The sequence below is a fragment of the Tamandua tetradactyla genome, chromosome 2 (genome assembly GCF_023851605.1).
Source record: "Tamandua tetradactyla isolate mTamTet1 chromosome 2, mTamTet1.pri, whole genome shotgun sequence".
Classification (NCBI taxonomy): Eukaryota; Metazoa; Chordata; class Mammalia; order Pilosa; family Myrmecophagidae; genus Tamandua; species Tamandua tetradactyla.
The window spans coordinates 190,153,616-190,170,657 of NC_135328.1; the positions used below are offsets into that span (position 1 = coordinate 190,153,616).

The 17,042-nt window shown below is 35.8% G+C and overlaps 1 protein-coding gene across 13 annotated transcripts in view; it reads right to left on the minus strand.

Annotated features, from left to right (window-relative positions):
• The window catches only part of ZMYM4 (zinc finger MYM-type containing 4), a 273,687-nt gene that overhangs the window by 157,732 nt on the left and 98,913 nt on the right, over positions 1-17,042 (minus strand). For all 13 annotated transcript variants that reach the window (XM_077150338.1, XM_077150329.1, XM_077150333.1 and 10 more), the window contains one exon: positions 9,732-9,777. In XM_077150338.1, coding sequence (XP_077006453.1) covers positions 9,732-9,777 — 46 coding nt within the window. Of the gene's footprint in view, positions 1-9,731; positions 9,778-17,042 lie in introns of those variants that run through there.

Consider the following 17,042-nt stretch of genomic DNA (forward strand, 5'->3'; position numbering starts at 1 on the left):
CATAGTACTTGAAGACAATTATAAAATTTTAGTGAATGAGAGGATCATATGGTAGCCCATGACAAACTCTGGGATCTGTCCTGAAACTACTTGTGCTTTGAAAACTACTGCTCTTCTATTTCTTTGCTTTGTATAGATGTTATATTATACAATAAAAAAGTAAAAAAAAAAAAAAAAAAAAAGATATGGCCTGCTCTTGAATAGACAACCAATATAATAAACCTATTAATTCTTCCAAAAGTAATATATAAATCTATGTATTTTCCATTAGAACTCCAACAGAGTTGGAGTTTGCATAAAACCATGGTAAAATTTAGTGGAAGGACAACATAAAGAAAATCTTAAAATTTACATTTATAAAAATGTCAAGACAGTGGCTTGACTTAGCAGAAAAATATCTATACCCCAAAGTCACAGTAATAATATTATTGTGATACAGGAATTTAAAAAGTATATTAATAGAATGCAATAGAAATTCCATAAATAGATGTCAACATATATTAGAACTTAGAAACTGGTGCTCTTTGGTTCTAATTCAATTCAGATCAGTGATGTAACAATTGTTTAATATATATAATAGACCACTCACCTGAAAAAAAAAGTGGACCCCAATCTTACCCTACATGCAAAAATAGATTTCAAATTAAATATGACTTAAATCCTAAAATATAAAATGAAAACCTTGCAAAACAATCCTTAAAAGATCACATAATAAAACTTTATTGAAAGGCATTATTGATTCTAATAGATAAAAGATATGCCAAGTTCCTGGACAGGAAAACTCTATATCATAAATATGCCAATTCTTTCCCAGCTGATCTACAAACTCAAGAAAACTGCAATTAACTTTCCAACAAGTTTTTATTGTTACTTGATGTTGTTCTGTTATGAACCTGGCAACATATTTCTAAAACAAGTATGTAAGAACAAAGGAGGGTGGGCTACAAGTGGCTCAGCAGGCAGAGTTCTTGCCTGCCATGCCGGAGACCCGGGTTCGATTTCTGGTGCCTGCCCATGAAAAAAAAAAAAAATCAGGGTTGTGTCACATCAGATGAAGACTTTCATATAGCTAAATTAACTAAAACAGCATAGGTACTGACTCTATAAACAAACAGTCCAATGGAACATAAGTGAGAATGAGGACATAAACCCACAGATACACATTACAGAGTAGATTTGCAGATCACTGGGAAAATGAGATAGTAGTCAATAAATTTATTCACCTTATGAAAAGAAATTAAATCAGTCTCTAACTCACATCATATAAAAACTTAATTCTAGAGTAATTCCAGAGCTACATGTGAAAGGCAAAAATATTTAAACACTTCAGGATATAATATCAGATGTCCTTCTGACCTTAGCCTAGGAAAGATTTCCCTAAACAAAATGGAAAAAAAAGCTTAAGCCATAAAGGAAAAGACTAAAATGTGCATTATAATTCAACCACATTAAAATCAACTTCTGCTATGCAAAGACACTATAAAGACATGAAGACAAGTCATGAATTAGGAGAAGTTGTTTGCAATATCTCTGACAAGTTCATTGCTTAGTGTATTCAGAGAAATAAAGTCAGTAAGGAAATAAAAGAACACAGTGAGAGTAGACAACAGACTGTAAACAGGCATTTTGTAGAAGAGGAATCAGAAATGTCCAATAAATATGAAAAATTTTCAAATGAATTACAAATTCGCACTACAAATAGTGCGATTAATTTGCATTAATCAGGGAAATGCAAATTAAAACCAAAAATTAATTCCCATCATATTGACAGAATTTAGAAGTCTGATAATATCTGCTGTTGGCCAGATGTAAACTGAACATAACTCTAACCAGCAGCAGAAGTATAAATGGATTAAACTACTAAGGAAAGTAACTTTTGACAATGAACACACCCTAGGCCTGTACACATCTTCCCATATATATCTTAGAGCAAGGGTAGGTCAACTGTCTGCAGGACAAATCTAGAAATGCCAACTGTTGTTATAGTATAGCCCTCAAGCAATGGTTTTTACATTTTTTAATTGGAAAAAAAAATCAATCAAAAGAGTATTTCCTGGCAACTGAAAACATATTAAATTTCCAAATGTCAGTGACCATAAATTTTATCAGAACACAAACACGCTCATTCACATATGCATTGTCTGCCTGCTTTCATACTACAAAGGCAGAGTTGAACCGTTATGGACAGAAACAGTATGGCCTACAAAACCTAAAATATTTTACTATCTGTTCTTTACAGAAAAGGTGTGCTCACCCCTGTCCTAAACCAATGGATTTTTAAACTTGCTTCCCCTCTCTTCCCAACCTCCCCACCCTTTGCTCTCTGGAGCTACTGTACCATTAAGGGAAAATGAATTAACCAAACTGGTTAGAGAAAATTACACTGGATTCCAGAGAGGCTAGGCCTTAAACTATATCTACTGATACAAAATAAGATTCAAAAGAACCATGACAAAGGGCAAGCTCTAGGGAGACAAGTGTAGCTATCTGATGCTCCCACAAGTTGAAAAAAAGTTCCTCCCTTGGACATATTTTTATTAGTTGCTTTACAGGTAAATCACATTTGTCTTATTCTTAGGTCACTCCAGTATACTTGTTTCCTCAAATTAAGAGGATCTTATATGTTTTTTGGGGGAGGAAGGGATGTGTGTGTCTTATGGCTAAACTAACAGGAGTCTGCCAGTTGAAATGTTGGCCATAAGTATTCAAGATCTTCACTTACATCCCTTGGTTTTCAGATGGTCTACTACAGAGTGAGAGCTGTTAAGAGCCATGATCGAAACTCTGCCCCCTTTTAATGGAGAAAGAGTAGCATATTCTATCCCTCATAGGGTTCCCAAAGCTTTAAAAAAAAAAAAAAAAAAACTGTTGACAATGACCTGCCATAAAAAATAAGATTTTTACATTAAATTCCATACGTGATACATTCTTAAATGTACCAGGAAACATACACAAGAATGTTCACAGAGGACATGAAAACATCAATAAGCCTATACACAGAACTGGTTCCATTTTGTGATATATTTATATAATGAATTACATACATCAGTGATAAACAAATGAACAAGAGCTACCTGCATCAATACAGCCAAATCTCAGAAATATACAATAGAAGAAAAGCAAGTGGTCAAATACAAATGGTATGATTAAAAAATAATAGGGGGTGGGCAACAGTGGCAGAGTTTCACCTGCCCAGCCGGAGACCCGGGTTCAATTAAAAAACAATAGGAATGATTGATGTAAATGTGGTAAATGTATAACACAAAAATCAAAATAGTGGATACCTTTTTAGGGGGAGAACAAAATGGTACTGGTGAAATGGCATCAAAAGTATGATAATGTGTCAATTTTTTTAAGCTGGATGATGAAGCCATGTTTTTTATTTGCTTTTATATATTTTTATATATTTATAAGGCATATATTTTTGTGTTTTTTAATCCTTAATGAAAACAGTTTTCTAATATTCCAAGAAATTCTAGGACAGCAAAAATCAAAGGGTGAAGAAAGCCTTCTTACACAAGGCTAAAAACCCAGATATTACAAAAGAGAAAGACTAACTTTTTTTAAATGTTAAAACATTTGGTTAAGCAAAAACTGATGAAAGCAAAAGCAAATAAGGTGAGAGAAATCAGTACTTGCCCCCTTTCCTAATTACCAAAAGAACTTCAGGTCATGCATTCTAAAAGTTTAACACATTGAATGAATACAGTGATAATGATATTTAAAAAGATAACGATCTTTTAAAATATATACCTAAATCTTACTTCAGATGTATGCTTTACTATGCTTAACGTGACTCACCTTAACAGCTATTATTATAACATAAAACAAGCTTACAACTTGACACATGAACACTTAAAAAAACTAAAAAGTAAACAAAAGATATTTTTCAACAATTATGTGACTATATAATACAGAGGAACCAGTCTAAATGCTAAACTTATTAAAAGCTGCTTAAATTCAACAGAAGTTAAGAAAAATGCAAATTAAAGTTACCACTGTGATATCTGACATCCATCAGAACGGCAAACATTAATAAGAGCTAAAACATACACTGATTGCGGGCAAGGTGGGGTGTCTTCTTACACATTGCTGGCAGAAATGGAAGGTACTAAAGCTTTTCTGGAAAGCAATCTAGCAACATCTATTAAACAATGTTACATGTGTCCTTTGTCCCATAATCCTGATTTTGTGGAATCTATCCACATGTATAAAACCAATAATAAATAAGGACATACATTAAAAGAACTTTTAATATCCCTGCTTATTGTGGAGAAATAAAAGACAAACCCTAAAACTAAGTGAATGCCCCAAAACAAAGTAGATGATATTTACTATAAAGTGATCCCAACAGAAGTAGAAGGATATCATGAATTACTCGAGTGAAAGAAGTGAGAAGAACAAAACTATGTACAACACGATCCCATTTTTGCTAAACAAACAAAAACACAAAACCCTTACTTCTGTATATCTGCATATGTTAGAGCACATAATGATGTTATCAGCATTGGAAAAGAACATGAAAAGCTATCTAAAATGTCACTGGCATGGGTTATGAGGGAGGAACACAGACAAAAATATGGGAGGGAGAGGCCAAACCAAAGTAAAGCCAAAAAGTTGCTCTTAAAAAAATCATATATTGTAAATTTCATACAGTTTTATGTGTATGCATCACAAGAAATGGACGATGCTGTGAAAATCCAAATACAGACCTATAGGATGAATTGCAAAAAAAAATCAAAAGCTGTCTTATGGTTTAGAATAAAATTTCCTGTGACAAGATTATAAACTGATAGTATATTATTTTCCAACAATGGCAGCAGCAGCATCTCCCATCCCACATTACTTCTTTACAATGTGACTTTGACCCTCCTCTGTCAAGAAATGGTATCGACATCTCCTTCTGAAGGTAGGGAGGCTTACGACTTGTTTCACTGAAATAATGCTCTGTAACTTTCTGGGCTACGTGAAAAAAGATGATGTAGCTTCCTTCTCTTTTGCTTGGAGGCCTGAGCCACCATAAAAGATATCTGGCTACTTTGAAGCCACCACGTTATCAGGGTGGCAAAGCAATGGAGAAATCGTTTATAGGTGCTCAGACTTACAGCCAAATATGCATGAACGATCATTCAGATTATTCTAAACCTGCAGTCAGTAAGTCACCCCCAGCCTTCAAGTCTCATCATTCAAGACCCAAGATAATTGTGTAGCAGAGACAAGATATCCCCTGCATATCCTTTCTGAATACCTGAGCCACAGAATCTATTAGCATAATAAAATTGTTATTGTTTTATGCTACTAATCTTGGGGGTGGTTTGTTAAGAAGCACATATCACTAATGAGAGCGTATGCAGATTCAAAATGTTTTTTAATAATTTAGAAAGTAAGCTCTGGAAAACTATGTTAGTTGACCAAAAAAAACTGACACTTGTAATAATGAAGTCCAATTATATATATAATTAAATTAATAAATGCATAGACATCTGCCTATTTCACCCACATGTCTAAATATACATGTATTCTAGGGGGCAAAAATTACATTTTTTAGATCTTTATTGGAGAAATGGGGAGAACCCTGAATTTTGAATCACCTTATATTCAAACATTTACAATTTAACACTTCACCAGTCAGTCTTACATTACAGATCACTCTAAATTAAAATTCACATACAACTATGTCTTTCTTCCAATGCCAAGGTTTCCCTGCCACCATTCAATTTTATTCATAATAATGTTAAAATACAGCTTAAAGTTGTTTGTAAAAATACAACCTAATATAGAGACATAACAAAAATTAGTTTAATCCATTTTAATTAATTTCAAAAACTTTGTACTATTGATCAATTTAATTAAAAAAGAACCTATGTGTGTATTTATTGAACTAAGCAATTCTTGTGAACTATGAAGTCTTTTCAGTAATGGCACACCTAAATTCTGTCCCCATGTTTATATACCAAAAGAAGACTTAAGGCTTTTATTTCAACATTTTGAGGAGGGAGAGGTATTCTTCACAGTGTCAGAAAGGGTCAAACAATAACCAGCAATAGACTTTGTAAACACAAATTTTTAAGTACTTGTGGTACTGAAAAAAAAATAAACCCTATTCCATTCATCAATTCTTTTCAAAAGAATTGGTACGGTTGATATAATTCAGCCACAAACTGAGACTGACACTCCATAGGCAACCACAAAAACCTGAGTCATTAAATATTTCTGAGATACTTTAGTTTATTTCTTTACTTTTATCAAATCATTACTTTACTTTTATCAAATAATTATTCCTCAAAACCTGTGATTCCAAGTGAACTGGAGGCAGTTCAGAATTAGGTACTGAAAGATTTAAGAGGAGAGGCTTTGTAGTTAGATAAACCTGTGTTCAAATCCTGATTCCACCACATAAAAGCTAAATGACATCTCTAAACCTCAGTTTCCTCTTTAGTAAAAAGAGACTTTCATAGTACCTTCTACTAGAGAATTGCTATGGCTGAGACCACATATCTAATAATTCTCCCCCTTTTCCTTGATAAGACATACTCACTTTTATTGTTAGTAACAATGGGCTCAGCTAAAACACAATTTCCAGCTTTCTTTGAAGCTAGACTGGCCAATGAGATGGATGTAAACCAAAATACCTAGGCAGACTTTTTTTAAAAACTTCATTAAGAGGTTGATTACATTGAGAAGTATGCCCTTTTGCACTTCTCCCTACCTCACTCAAATTTTTTCAATCTAGAATCTGGAAAAGAAATCCTAAGATTCAGCAACCATCTTTAGACCATCAGGTAACTTTGAGAACTGATATCATGTGCTTATGAATGTGGTACAGAAAGCCAGAAGGCCCCATGGTATTATGTGGACTCCGGTGGTATGATAAAACGAATTTCTACTTAGTTTCTGTTACACGAGTGAATGTAATGTCCTAACCAATACAGTTTTTTTAGAATTTTTAAAAGATTATGCATGTGAACTTTTTATCAAATAAACTATTTTACTGCAAGTAATCAAAATAATATAATTTTAAGCCCAAATAACCCCACTTCATGAACAAATCAGCAATGCTCTTATTTTCCTCTTGAAATTATCAAGTCTGTAACATTCAATGATCTTAATTCTACTAGTAATAAAATTAACTACTAGTAAATAATCAGTTGGTTATCTCAGAGTTGCTTAATGAATAAAAATCTGTGACCTAAGGAAGCAGCCATCTGAATCAGTTAACAGTTAACCAGAAAATAATTAAGGGAACATGAATTAAGATAATCTATACTACCAGTCACTTCCTCTATTACCATGTGTCTTGAAAATCCACTGCACAAATTCTGAAAAATGACGAACTAGAAGTTGGACAACTCTAACTCTTTCTCTTTTGATTTGAAAAAAATTATTGAAGGCTTTTTTTCCTCTTTAGTTCCTTTCACTAAAGACACATATCTTTGTATGTCAACTTGACTTTTCTATGTTCAGATGAAATCTCCCAAATTCCTCATTGATAATAGGTTCTAGGGTTTATGTGCCAAAAATTAGATAACAAAATTTGCTGAAAGTCTCAGAAGGACTATATACCAGGATGGCTGAATATGATCTATAAAACAAATATCTGAAACCCCATGTCCAAGAATTCTTGGGCAATGGTTCTTACACATGGTGAGTCTAGTACTGTACTAGACATTTTGAGGCAGTTGCCTGACAAAGTAAATCTCTTTACTTTCTGGACATAACCCCAAGACAAATGGGGTAGACCTCCATGATCATCGAGGGAAGCAGTATCTTCCTATTTATTTTCCTATATAACTAATCTGCCCTTATCACTCCTAGATAGTATCTATCCTCCTAAATCCTCTTTAAAAGACGGAGGCCAGTCTCCTATCCAAGCTAATCACTTCTTCATCTCCAGAGCTTACAACATCCCCTTAATGATAAACTACCCAAGAAAGGGGATATAATCAGTAATTTTACTATATCATTTGTATCCAACATTTGATTAAAAAAAAAAAAACCTGCTTGTAAACTTCCAACCTAAAAGCATTTGAGGGGTTGAAGCAGAAAAGCACCATGCACTAGCAACATAAAACCCAAATGTACAGTATAGAAGCATGGGTACCACTTTAAGATTGTAGCTACCATAACATTGTGAACAAACAGAGCAGGAGATTAATACCTTCCTTAGAAAACTATTGGAATCACTTTTCTCATCAGCATACAGCCTTGAGCAAAGACATGTCAATACACAGGTATTCAGAAACTTCAGTGAGAGCAAGAAGTAGTAGTACAGGGATACCTTCTAAACATCTCTGATTTACTAACTCTCCCTGCTTCCTTAACCACAGATTGGTTGAAATAGGAAAATCAGATACAATCTGTCCTAATCATATTATTCTCTTAGGAACTTGAAATTTTAAATGGGTATACAAAAAGATTAAAAGCCACTGCAGCATAATCACTTTCTGGAAGCATTCTACCAAGGAGGTCACTGATCTCCTTTTACTGAGCTCCCTGTAAGAAACTCACTCTTTTTCTCCTTCTTAAATTCTATGAAATACTCCAATATACCTCTAAAAAATTTCTTTTCGATAAACAAGCTAGAGTCTATTTTTGTTGCTTATAACAAAAAGGACATTCAATAACTAAATCTACTGAAAATCAGGGCAGCTAATTACCTCAATTTCAAATTACACAAAGTCAGACTGCAGTGTCAAAAAAATTATCATCACTCAAAAATGCTACTAAACTAATTCTAAACAGGAAGACAATCACAAATCCTACTGGTAGAAGTAAACCTAAATAACAAAAGAAAATGGCATTCCCTTTGACTCAAGAATTATATTTGATGAAATGTGTCCTTCATAAACGCATAAACAGCCTCTGATACATAAATTCTACTCTTAGAATTTATCATACAGAAATACTTCCACAAATATACAAATATGTGTCTAGAAATACATACTCAATATTGCCTGCAATACTGGAAAACTGAGAATAATTTAAACATGTATAGAAGAGGAAGCTGGTTAAATTACAGTACAGCAATAGAATAATATACTGGGTAGCCATTAAAAGAATGCAATAAGTCTATGTTCACTGACATAGAAAGATGTCTCTATAGTAGAGTTAAAAAAAAAGTGGTTTATAGTGTTCCTATGATCCTTACACACATACATAAATACCACCCTCAATGTGTGTGTGTGTATGTATTGTATGTATATATACATTCAGAGAAAAAAGTCTGGAAAGATATATATTAAGCTTTTAAAACTGGTTATCTTTGGAGAATGGTAATAACAAAGATTTATCTTCTAATTTTTTAACTCATTATTGTAAAATTGAATGTATTACTTTTATAATCCAAAGAAACAACAAAAATTTAACATGGAAAATATCTGAGAAAATTAAGAGACTCTATAAACTTAGTAGGAACCTTTATTAACTAATAAAGTATGATATACTATAATTCACATCTATAAAGTGTGACTATATTTTAACATACTAATAACTGTAAGAATAAAATCTTTATAACTGTGAGAAAAAAATCTTTAAATTAAAGATAACGTATATCCCTTACAATTCAGATTAACCTGCTGAAAATGTTAACAGGGTTTGATGAGATCTGGACTACATCAAATTGGAACATCACATAAATCAGACTTAATTAAAATCTACAACAGTTAAATGCTCTATCGACACATATATTATCTATCTAAAGACACAGTTGCTTTTTTCGTAAATGTACTTACAGTTCTCTATAATTTCATCAAAAACTGCGCCAGTTTTCTGCTCAAACTGAAAAACCAAAGAGAAAAAAGTAACATTATCAGATTCTTCTATCACACTTTTCTGGTTTCCCTCCTCTTCTCCCCAGGAGCTATAACTTCCTACCCAAAGTGTACAAATATACAAGATAAACAGAATAACACTGCCAAAGAGAGTAAAATAAATTTGAGCATGAAGAAAAGAAGTTCTTAGGCCAAAGTTCCCAAACTAAAAACCAAGACCACATGTGCTCACTACAAAACATTTTTTAAAAGTTTATGTCACAGAAACGGGAGGATGGTATACATTTGTTATAAAAAGAATAATAAATATAGCCAACACTTATTAAGTACTAACACTTATTGAGAATTATTACATAAAGCTTTTAATGAAAAATGAAAAGAAACAGAAATAAAAAGAAATTTTAAAAAAAACTTTTAATGAAAGCTGAACAGAACCAACTGTGGGAAGATGGACTAGTTAATGCCAGGATTCAGTCCTCTCACCAGAACAACTATTAAACAGGCAGGAGCTGTATAAAACACTTATTTTGAAATTCTGGAGGCCAGTAGAACACTATACAGCATCCAGTTAAGAGCAGGAAGAAGAGAATGGTAAATTACAATAAAGACCAGCAAACTGCTCTCTCCACTAGGTGGTTATTGGTGCCCATCCTCCACTTTCACAGTAGACCACCAAGGGGTCCAGCCTCTGCTAACTCACTGATGACAGTAAGGGACAGAAAAATCCTTACCCCATGAGTCTGGCCCTGGTACCTTGGGACCAACAATGCCATCCTGACCAAAAGGGGGAAAAGAAATTAACAAATAAGGTATCAGTGTCTAAGAGAGTTCAAATAGAGCTGAGAGGCTACTCTGAAAGTCATTGTTACTCAAGCTTCAGTTAGATACTGCTACCTATGATAACTTGCCAAATCCCAACCAAAACCGTTTCAGTCAATCCTAAAGAACACCTAGGATAACATATAAGATTCTACAAAGGTTCTATGTACTAGGGTAACTTTCCAGAAACCTACAACCTTCAGATGGATCCCTGGACCAGACAAGTCCTGAAATGCAGAGAGGCCAACCTCTCCAGAACATCAACTATTTCTATCTCCCTATTCCATATTATCGACAGCCTCTTCCAACATAAAAAAGTTAGAATGGGCATAGCCCAAATACTCCTAAAAAGTTGGAGAAAGATCAAAGGTGACGGCACAGTTATACACAGAAGGTAGGGTTTAACAAACGAGTATGATTGCTGAATCATTATATTGATAATTATTTTAGTCTCCAGTATCTTGGAGCAGCTAAAAGTAAAAGCCAAAAATTGTGAAATTGTAACCAATACCAAACTCTGAAATCTAGTACAACTAATTGTTGTAATGTGCTTTGAAATTTATTGCTTTCTTGTATATATGTTATTTTTCACAAAAAAGAAAAGAGTCAATTGTGATGATGAAAAAATATATATTCCTTCTAGCCATCAGTATTTTGTAGCAGCTAGAAGGACCAATCTGAGATGATGTACTGCAGCCCATGACAAACTCTGAGATCTGTTCTGTAACTACTTATTAAAGAGTGCTTTGAAAAGTATTCCTTTTTCCTTTCTTTGCTTTATATATATGTTATATTATACATTTTAAAAAGTTAAAAAGAAAATCCTCATCCCAAAGACCTGGGCTGGGCACAGTGGCTCTGAGATGGCCATTGTTTCAACCTGCTCAGAACAAAGGTAGTAGCTGTGGAGATTTAAAGATCACACACTTCTTCAGGGTGCAGAGACAAGTTTACTGCATTTGCTGTGCACATCAAGAAAGCTCAGCTTAGGGGAGTTGTAGAAGAAACTCCTGGCATCCTCTATGATCCCCTACCCTGGGTACTTTAGAGCTGCCCCCCTTCTGGGTTCCTAGCCCTGTTATGCCTGGAGAAGACTGGCATGGGAAATTCTTCTCCAGAATCCCTCACTCCCAGATTTTGCCCTCCAGGCAAAGCCCCTTGAGACAAGGAAAAAATAGAGAGACAAGCTTACAGCCAGGGCAAAAGCTTGGCTGCTTTAAACACCAGATAGAGGGAAGTTGGTCTCTTGAGAAAAAGAGGGGGCAAACAAACTCCTATAAACAAGAGAACTCCAAAACAATTAACAAGCACAGACTCAGGACAAGACAGAGGCCCACAGAAGACAGTGAGATCCCTGTATACTGCATTCACCTTGGGCAGACCTTCCTGATAGGAAGACAGAAGCTCAAGAAGAGCTCTGTCCTATCACCAGCTGGTTACAAAATCAAGAAACAGGTATCTGTGGTAGTCAGATTCAAGTGTCAACTTCGCTAAGTGAAGGTGCTTAGTTCTATTGCTGTGGACATGAGCCAATGGCATGTGAACCTCATCTGTTGTTGATTACATCTGCAGTTGGCTAGGAGGCATGCCTGCTGCAATGAATGATGTTTGATTTAACTGGTTGGTGCTTAAATGAGAGACTCAACCTAGCACAGCCCAAACAGCTCAGCATACCTCATCTCAGCACTTAAAGCTCAGCCCAGGCCTTTGGAGATGCAGAAAGGAATCACCCCAGGAAAAGTTGTTGGAACCCAGAGGCCTGGAGAGGAGGCAAGCAGAGATCGTCCTGTGTCCTTCCATGTAAGAAAGAACCTCAGATTAAAGTTAGCTGCCTTTCTTCTGAAGAACTAATGAAATAAATCCCCTTTTATTAAAAGCCAATCTGTTGAGATTAAGGAGGACTTCCGGGCCAAGATGGCAGATTACCAAGGTGCGCGTTTTAGTTCATACTCGAGAACAACTACTAAATAACCAGACACAGTACAGAGCAGCTCCTGGGGCCATGTCAGTGACCAGACACACAGGGTACCCCAGTCTGGACCAGCTGGACTGGATGAGAGCCCCCCCAAAACCGTGAATTCCCCAAGCTGCGGCAGCCAGTGCCCCTCCCTCACAGGCTACTTTGCAGAGGGGAAAGGAAAGAGACTTTACCAGCAGCAGGGGCTGAGCACAACCCAATTGTGGAATTAATGAACAAATTTTGACTATTAAAAATAGGCCCCCAGCTCAGGTGAATCTGGTCAAAGCAGAGGTCATTCATTTTTGCCCCAGTGCCAAGGGGGCAGGGCTGACAGAAAAAGAAAAAAAAAAAGAAGGAAACAGAGGATTTTGTAGCTGTGTTTCTACAAAGGCTTGACTGCCTCTGGATACAGCGGCATGGCTCCTCAGGCTGCAACTGCCCCAGGCATAGGCAGAAGTGAGCTCTTTTGGGGGCTTGTCTGGAGCCTGTGTCTTCCCCAGGGGAGGGTGAAACCCAAGTCACATGGAATCCCTCCCTCAAGGAATTCAGACACCAGGGCTTGGTAATCTGAAGTCATTAAAACAGCCTACAAACTCACCTCTGTCTCCACCACGCCCCCGGCCAAAGTTAAAGGTACTGCATCATCTTTGCTGGTGGGATTTGCAGGCAGACAAGCACAAGATACTGGGCAGGATAAGAAAAAAAGAGTCCAGAGACTTCACAGGAAAGTCCTTCAATCTGCTGGGTCTCACCCTCAGGGAAAATCGATGCAGGTGACTCTTTCCCCTGATAGGAGGCCAGTATGGTCTGGGAAAATCTGGCTGCGGTCTATAATACCTAAGTAGACCCTCCTAAGTGGGGGGGTGGGGGGGGGGGGAGGCACCATACAGCCAGGGAAAGAAACAAGAAAACAAAAACTGAAAATTTCTGATCTGCTAAACAAAACCTAAGCTAGAGGCCCAAAAAAAAACTGAACCGAATGTCAAAGAACAGATAGACAACAAATCATCCAGTAAGAAAACCCTAGGTAAAAGAAGTGAAAGCAATCTCCAGAATAAACTAATTAAGGTAACTAAATGCTTAGAGGCCAGCAAAAAATAACAAATCACACTAGGAAAACTAAAGATATGGCCCAGTCAAAGGAACAAACTAACAACTCCAATGAGATACAGGAGCTGAAACATTTAATTCAGAATATACGAACAGACATGGAAAACCTCATCAAAAACCAAATCCTTGAATTGAGGGAGGATATAAAGAAGGCAAGGAATGAACAAAAAGAAGAAATGGAAAGTCTGAAAAAACAAATCACAGAACTTATGGGAATGAAAGGTACAGTAGAAGAGATGAAAAAAACAATGGAAACCTACAATGGTAGATTTCGAGAGACAAAACACAGGATTTCTGAACTGGAGGATAGAACATCTGAAGTCTGGCAAGAAAAAGAAAATACAGGGAAAAATATGAGCAGGGACTCAGGGAACTGAAAGACAATATGAAGCACACAAATATACGTGTTGTGGGTGTCCCAAAAGGAGAAGAGAAGGGAAAAGGAGGAGAAAAACTAATGGAGGAAATCATCACTGAAAATTTCCCAACTCTTATGAAAGACTTAAAATTACAGATCAAGAAGTACAGTGTACCCCAAAGAGAATAGATCAAAATAGACATACTCCAAGACATTTACTGATCAGAATGTCAGAGGTCAAAGAGAAAGAGAGAATCTTGAAAGCAGCAAGAGAAAAGCAATCTATCACATACAACGGAACCCCAATAAGACTATGCGCAGATCTCTCAGCAGAAACCATGGAGGCAAGAAAACAGTAGAATGATATATTTAAATCATTAAAAGAGAAAAACTGCCAAACAAGAATTCTATATCCAGCAAAATTGTCCTTCAAAAATGAGGGAGAAATTAAAACATTTTCAGACAAAAAAAATCACTGAGAGAATTTGTGACCAAGAGACCAGCTCTGCAAGAAATACTAAAGGGAGCACTAGAGACACATATGAAAAGACAGAAGTGAGAGGTGTGAAGAGTGTAGAAAGGAAGACTATGAGTAAAGGTAAAAAGAAGGAAAATTAGATATGACATATAAAATCCAAAAGGCAAAATTGTAGAAGAAAGTACTACCCATGCAGTAATAACACTGAATGTTAATGGATTAAACTCCCCAATCAAAAGACATAGTCTGGCAGAATGGCTTAAAAAAACAAGATCCATCTATATGCTGTCTCTACTCAAAGGACATGAGAGTAAGGACATAAATGGAGATTTGCACACCAATGTTTATAGCAGCATTATTTACAATTACCAAGAGATGGAAACAGCCAAAATGTCCATCAATGGACATTCTGGACATGGCTAAACAAACTGTGGCATATATATATGATGGAATACTATGCAGCTGTAAGACAGAATAAAGTTATGAAGTATGTAAGAACATGAATGGACCTTAAGGACATTATGCTGAGTGTGATTAGCTAAAACAAAAGGACAAATACTGTATGGTCTCACTGATATGAACTGACATTAATGAATAAACCTGGAATATTTTGTTGGTAACAGAGACCATCAGGACAAAGAAACAGGGTAAGATATTGGGTAATTGGCGCTGAAGGGATACAGATTGTACAACCGGACTGAATATAAAAATTCAGAAATGGAGAGCCAACACTACCTAACTGTAATACAATTATGTTAAAACACTGAATGAAGCTGAATGTGAGAATGATAGAGGAAGGAGGGTTGGGGGCATAAATGAAATCACAAAGAAAGATAGAAAATAAAGACTGAGATGGTATAATCTAGGAAAGCCTAGTGTATACTGATAATGACTTAATGTATAAATTTAAAACTGTTTTTGGATGAGGAAGAACAAAGGAATGTCATCACTGCAGGGTGCTGAAAACAGATGGTAATTAATATATTAAAATTTCAACTTATGTGTGAGACCAAATCAAACAATGTTTATTTAGTACAAAATTTATATTTTGACAAGTGCATCTCCTAATATAACTTATGTAGATAGTTGATTGAACAACATAAGTACATGGAACCTTGGGGAGGACATTAGATTTTATTGGTTTGTCCAAGTGATGCCCCGATGAATCCCAGAGTGATTTGATCAGTGAGTGGAAAAGTATTTGCAAAAGTCCCCTTCGGGGAATAGTGAGAATGGGGGAAAATTCAACCTCCCCAAGTTGAATTACTGATAGTCTCACAAGCAGTGCGGACAACCAAATCTATTGGCTGAGCCCCCAGTCTTGGGGTTTGTTCACATGAAACTTAACCCCACAAAGAATAGGTCAAGCCTACTTAAAATTAGGTCTAAGAGTCACCCCGAAGAGAACCTCTTTTGTTGCTCAGATGTGGCCTCTGTCTCCAGCCAATACAACAAGTAAACTCACCACTCTCCCCCTGTCTACATGGGACATGACTCCCAAGGGGTGTGGACCTTCCTGGTAACGTGGGACAGAAATCCTAGAATGAGCTGAGACTCAGCATCAAGGGATTGAGAAAACCTTCTGGAACAAAAGGGGGAAGAGTGAAATGAGACAAAGTGTCAATGGCTGAGAGATTCCAAACAGAGTCGAGAGGTTATCCTGGAGGTTATTCTTACACATTAAGTAGATATCACCTTGTTATCCAAGATGTAATGGAGAGGCTGGAGGGAACTGCATAAAAATGTAGAGCTGTGTTCCAGTAGCCATGTTTCTTGATGATGACTGTATAATGATATGGCTTTCACAATGTGAATGTGTGATTGTGAAAACCTTGTGTCTGATGCTCCTTTTATCTACCTTGTCAACAGATGAGTAGAACATATGAAATAAAAACAAATAATGGGGGAAAAAACGTTAAAATAAATTTAGTTTGAAATGGTAGTGATCAATGAAAGGGAGGGGTAAGGGGTATAGTATGTAAAATTTTTTTTTCTTTTTCTGTTTTTGTTTTATTTTTCTGTTGTCTTTTTATTTCTTTTTCTGAATTGATGCAAATGTTCTAAGAAATGATCATGATGATGAATATGTAACTATGTGATGATACTGTGAATTACTGATTATATATGTAGAATTGAATGAGCATATATTAAGGTTGTTTGTGTTTCTTTCTTGTAATTTTTTTAATTAAAAAATTATATAAAAAACAGATTAAGAAGATAGAGTAGGCTGAATATTTGCCATGCAAATATATGAAGTTGTAATCCCTGGAGCATGTAAATATTACCTTATAAGAAAAAGGATTTTTGGAGATGTGGTTAAAGATCTTAATATGGGGAGATTATTCTGGATTATCTGAGTGGGCCATAAGTCCAGTGACAATTGTCCTTGTAAGAGAAAAGCAGAGGGAGATCTGACACTTAAATACAGAGAAGGCAATAACACACGCAGAGACTGGAAGGATGCAGCCACCAACTGAAAAAATGCCGGAAAAGCCAAGGAACAGACTCATCCCTAGTGCCTCAGAAGGAAGCATGTACCTGCCAACA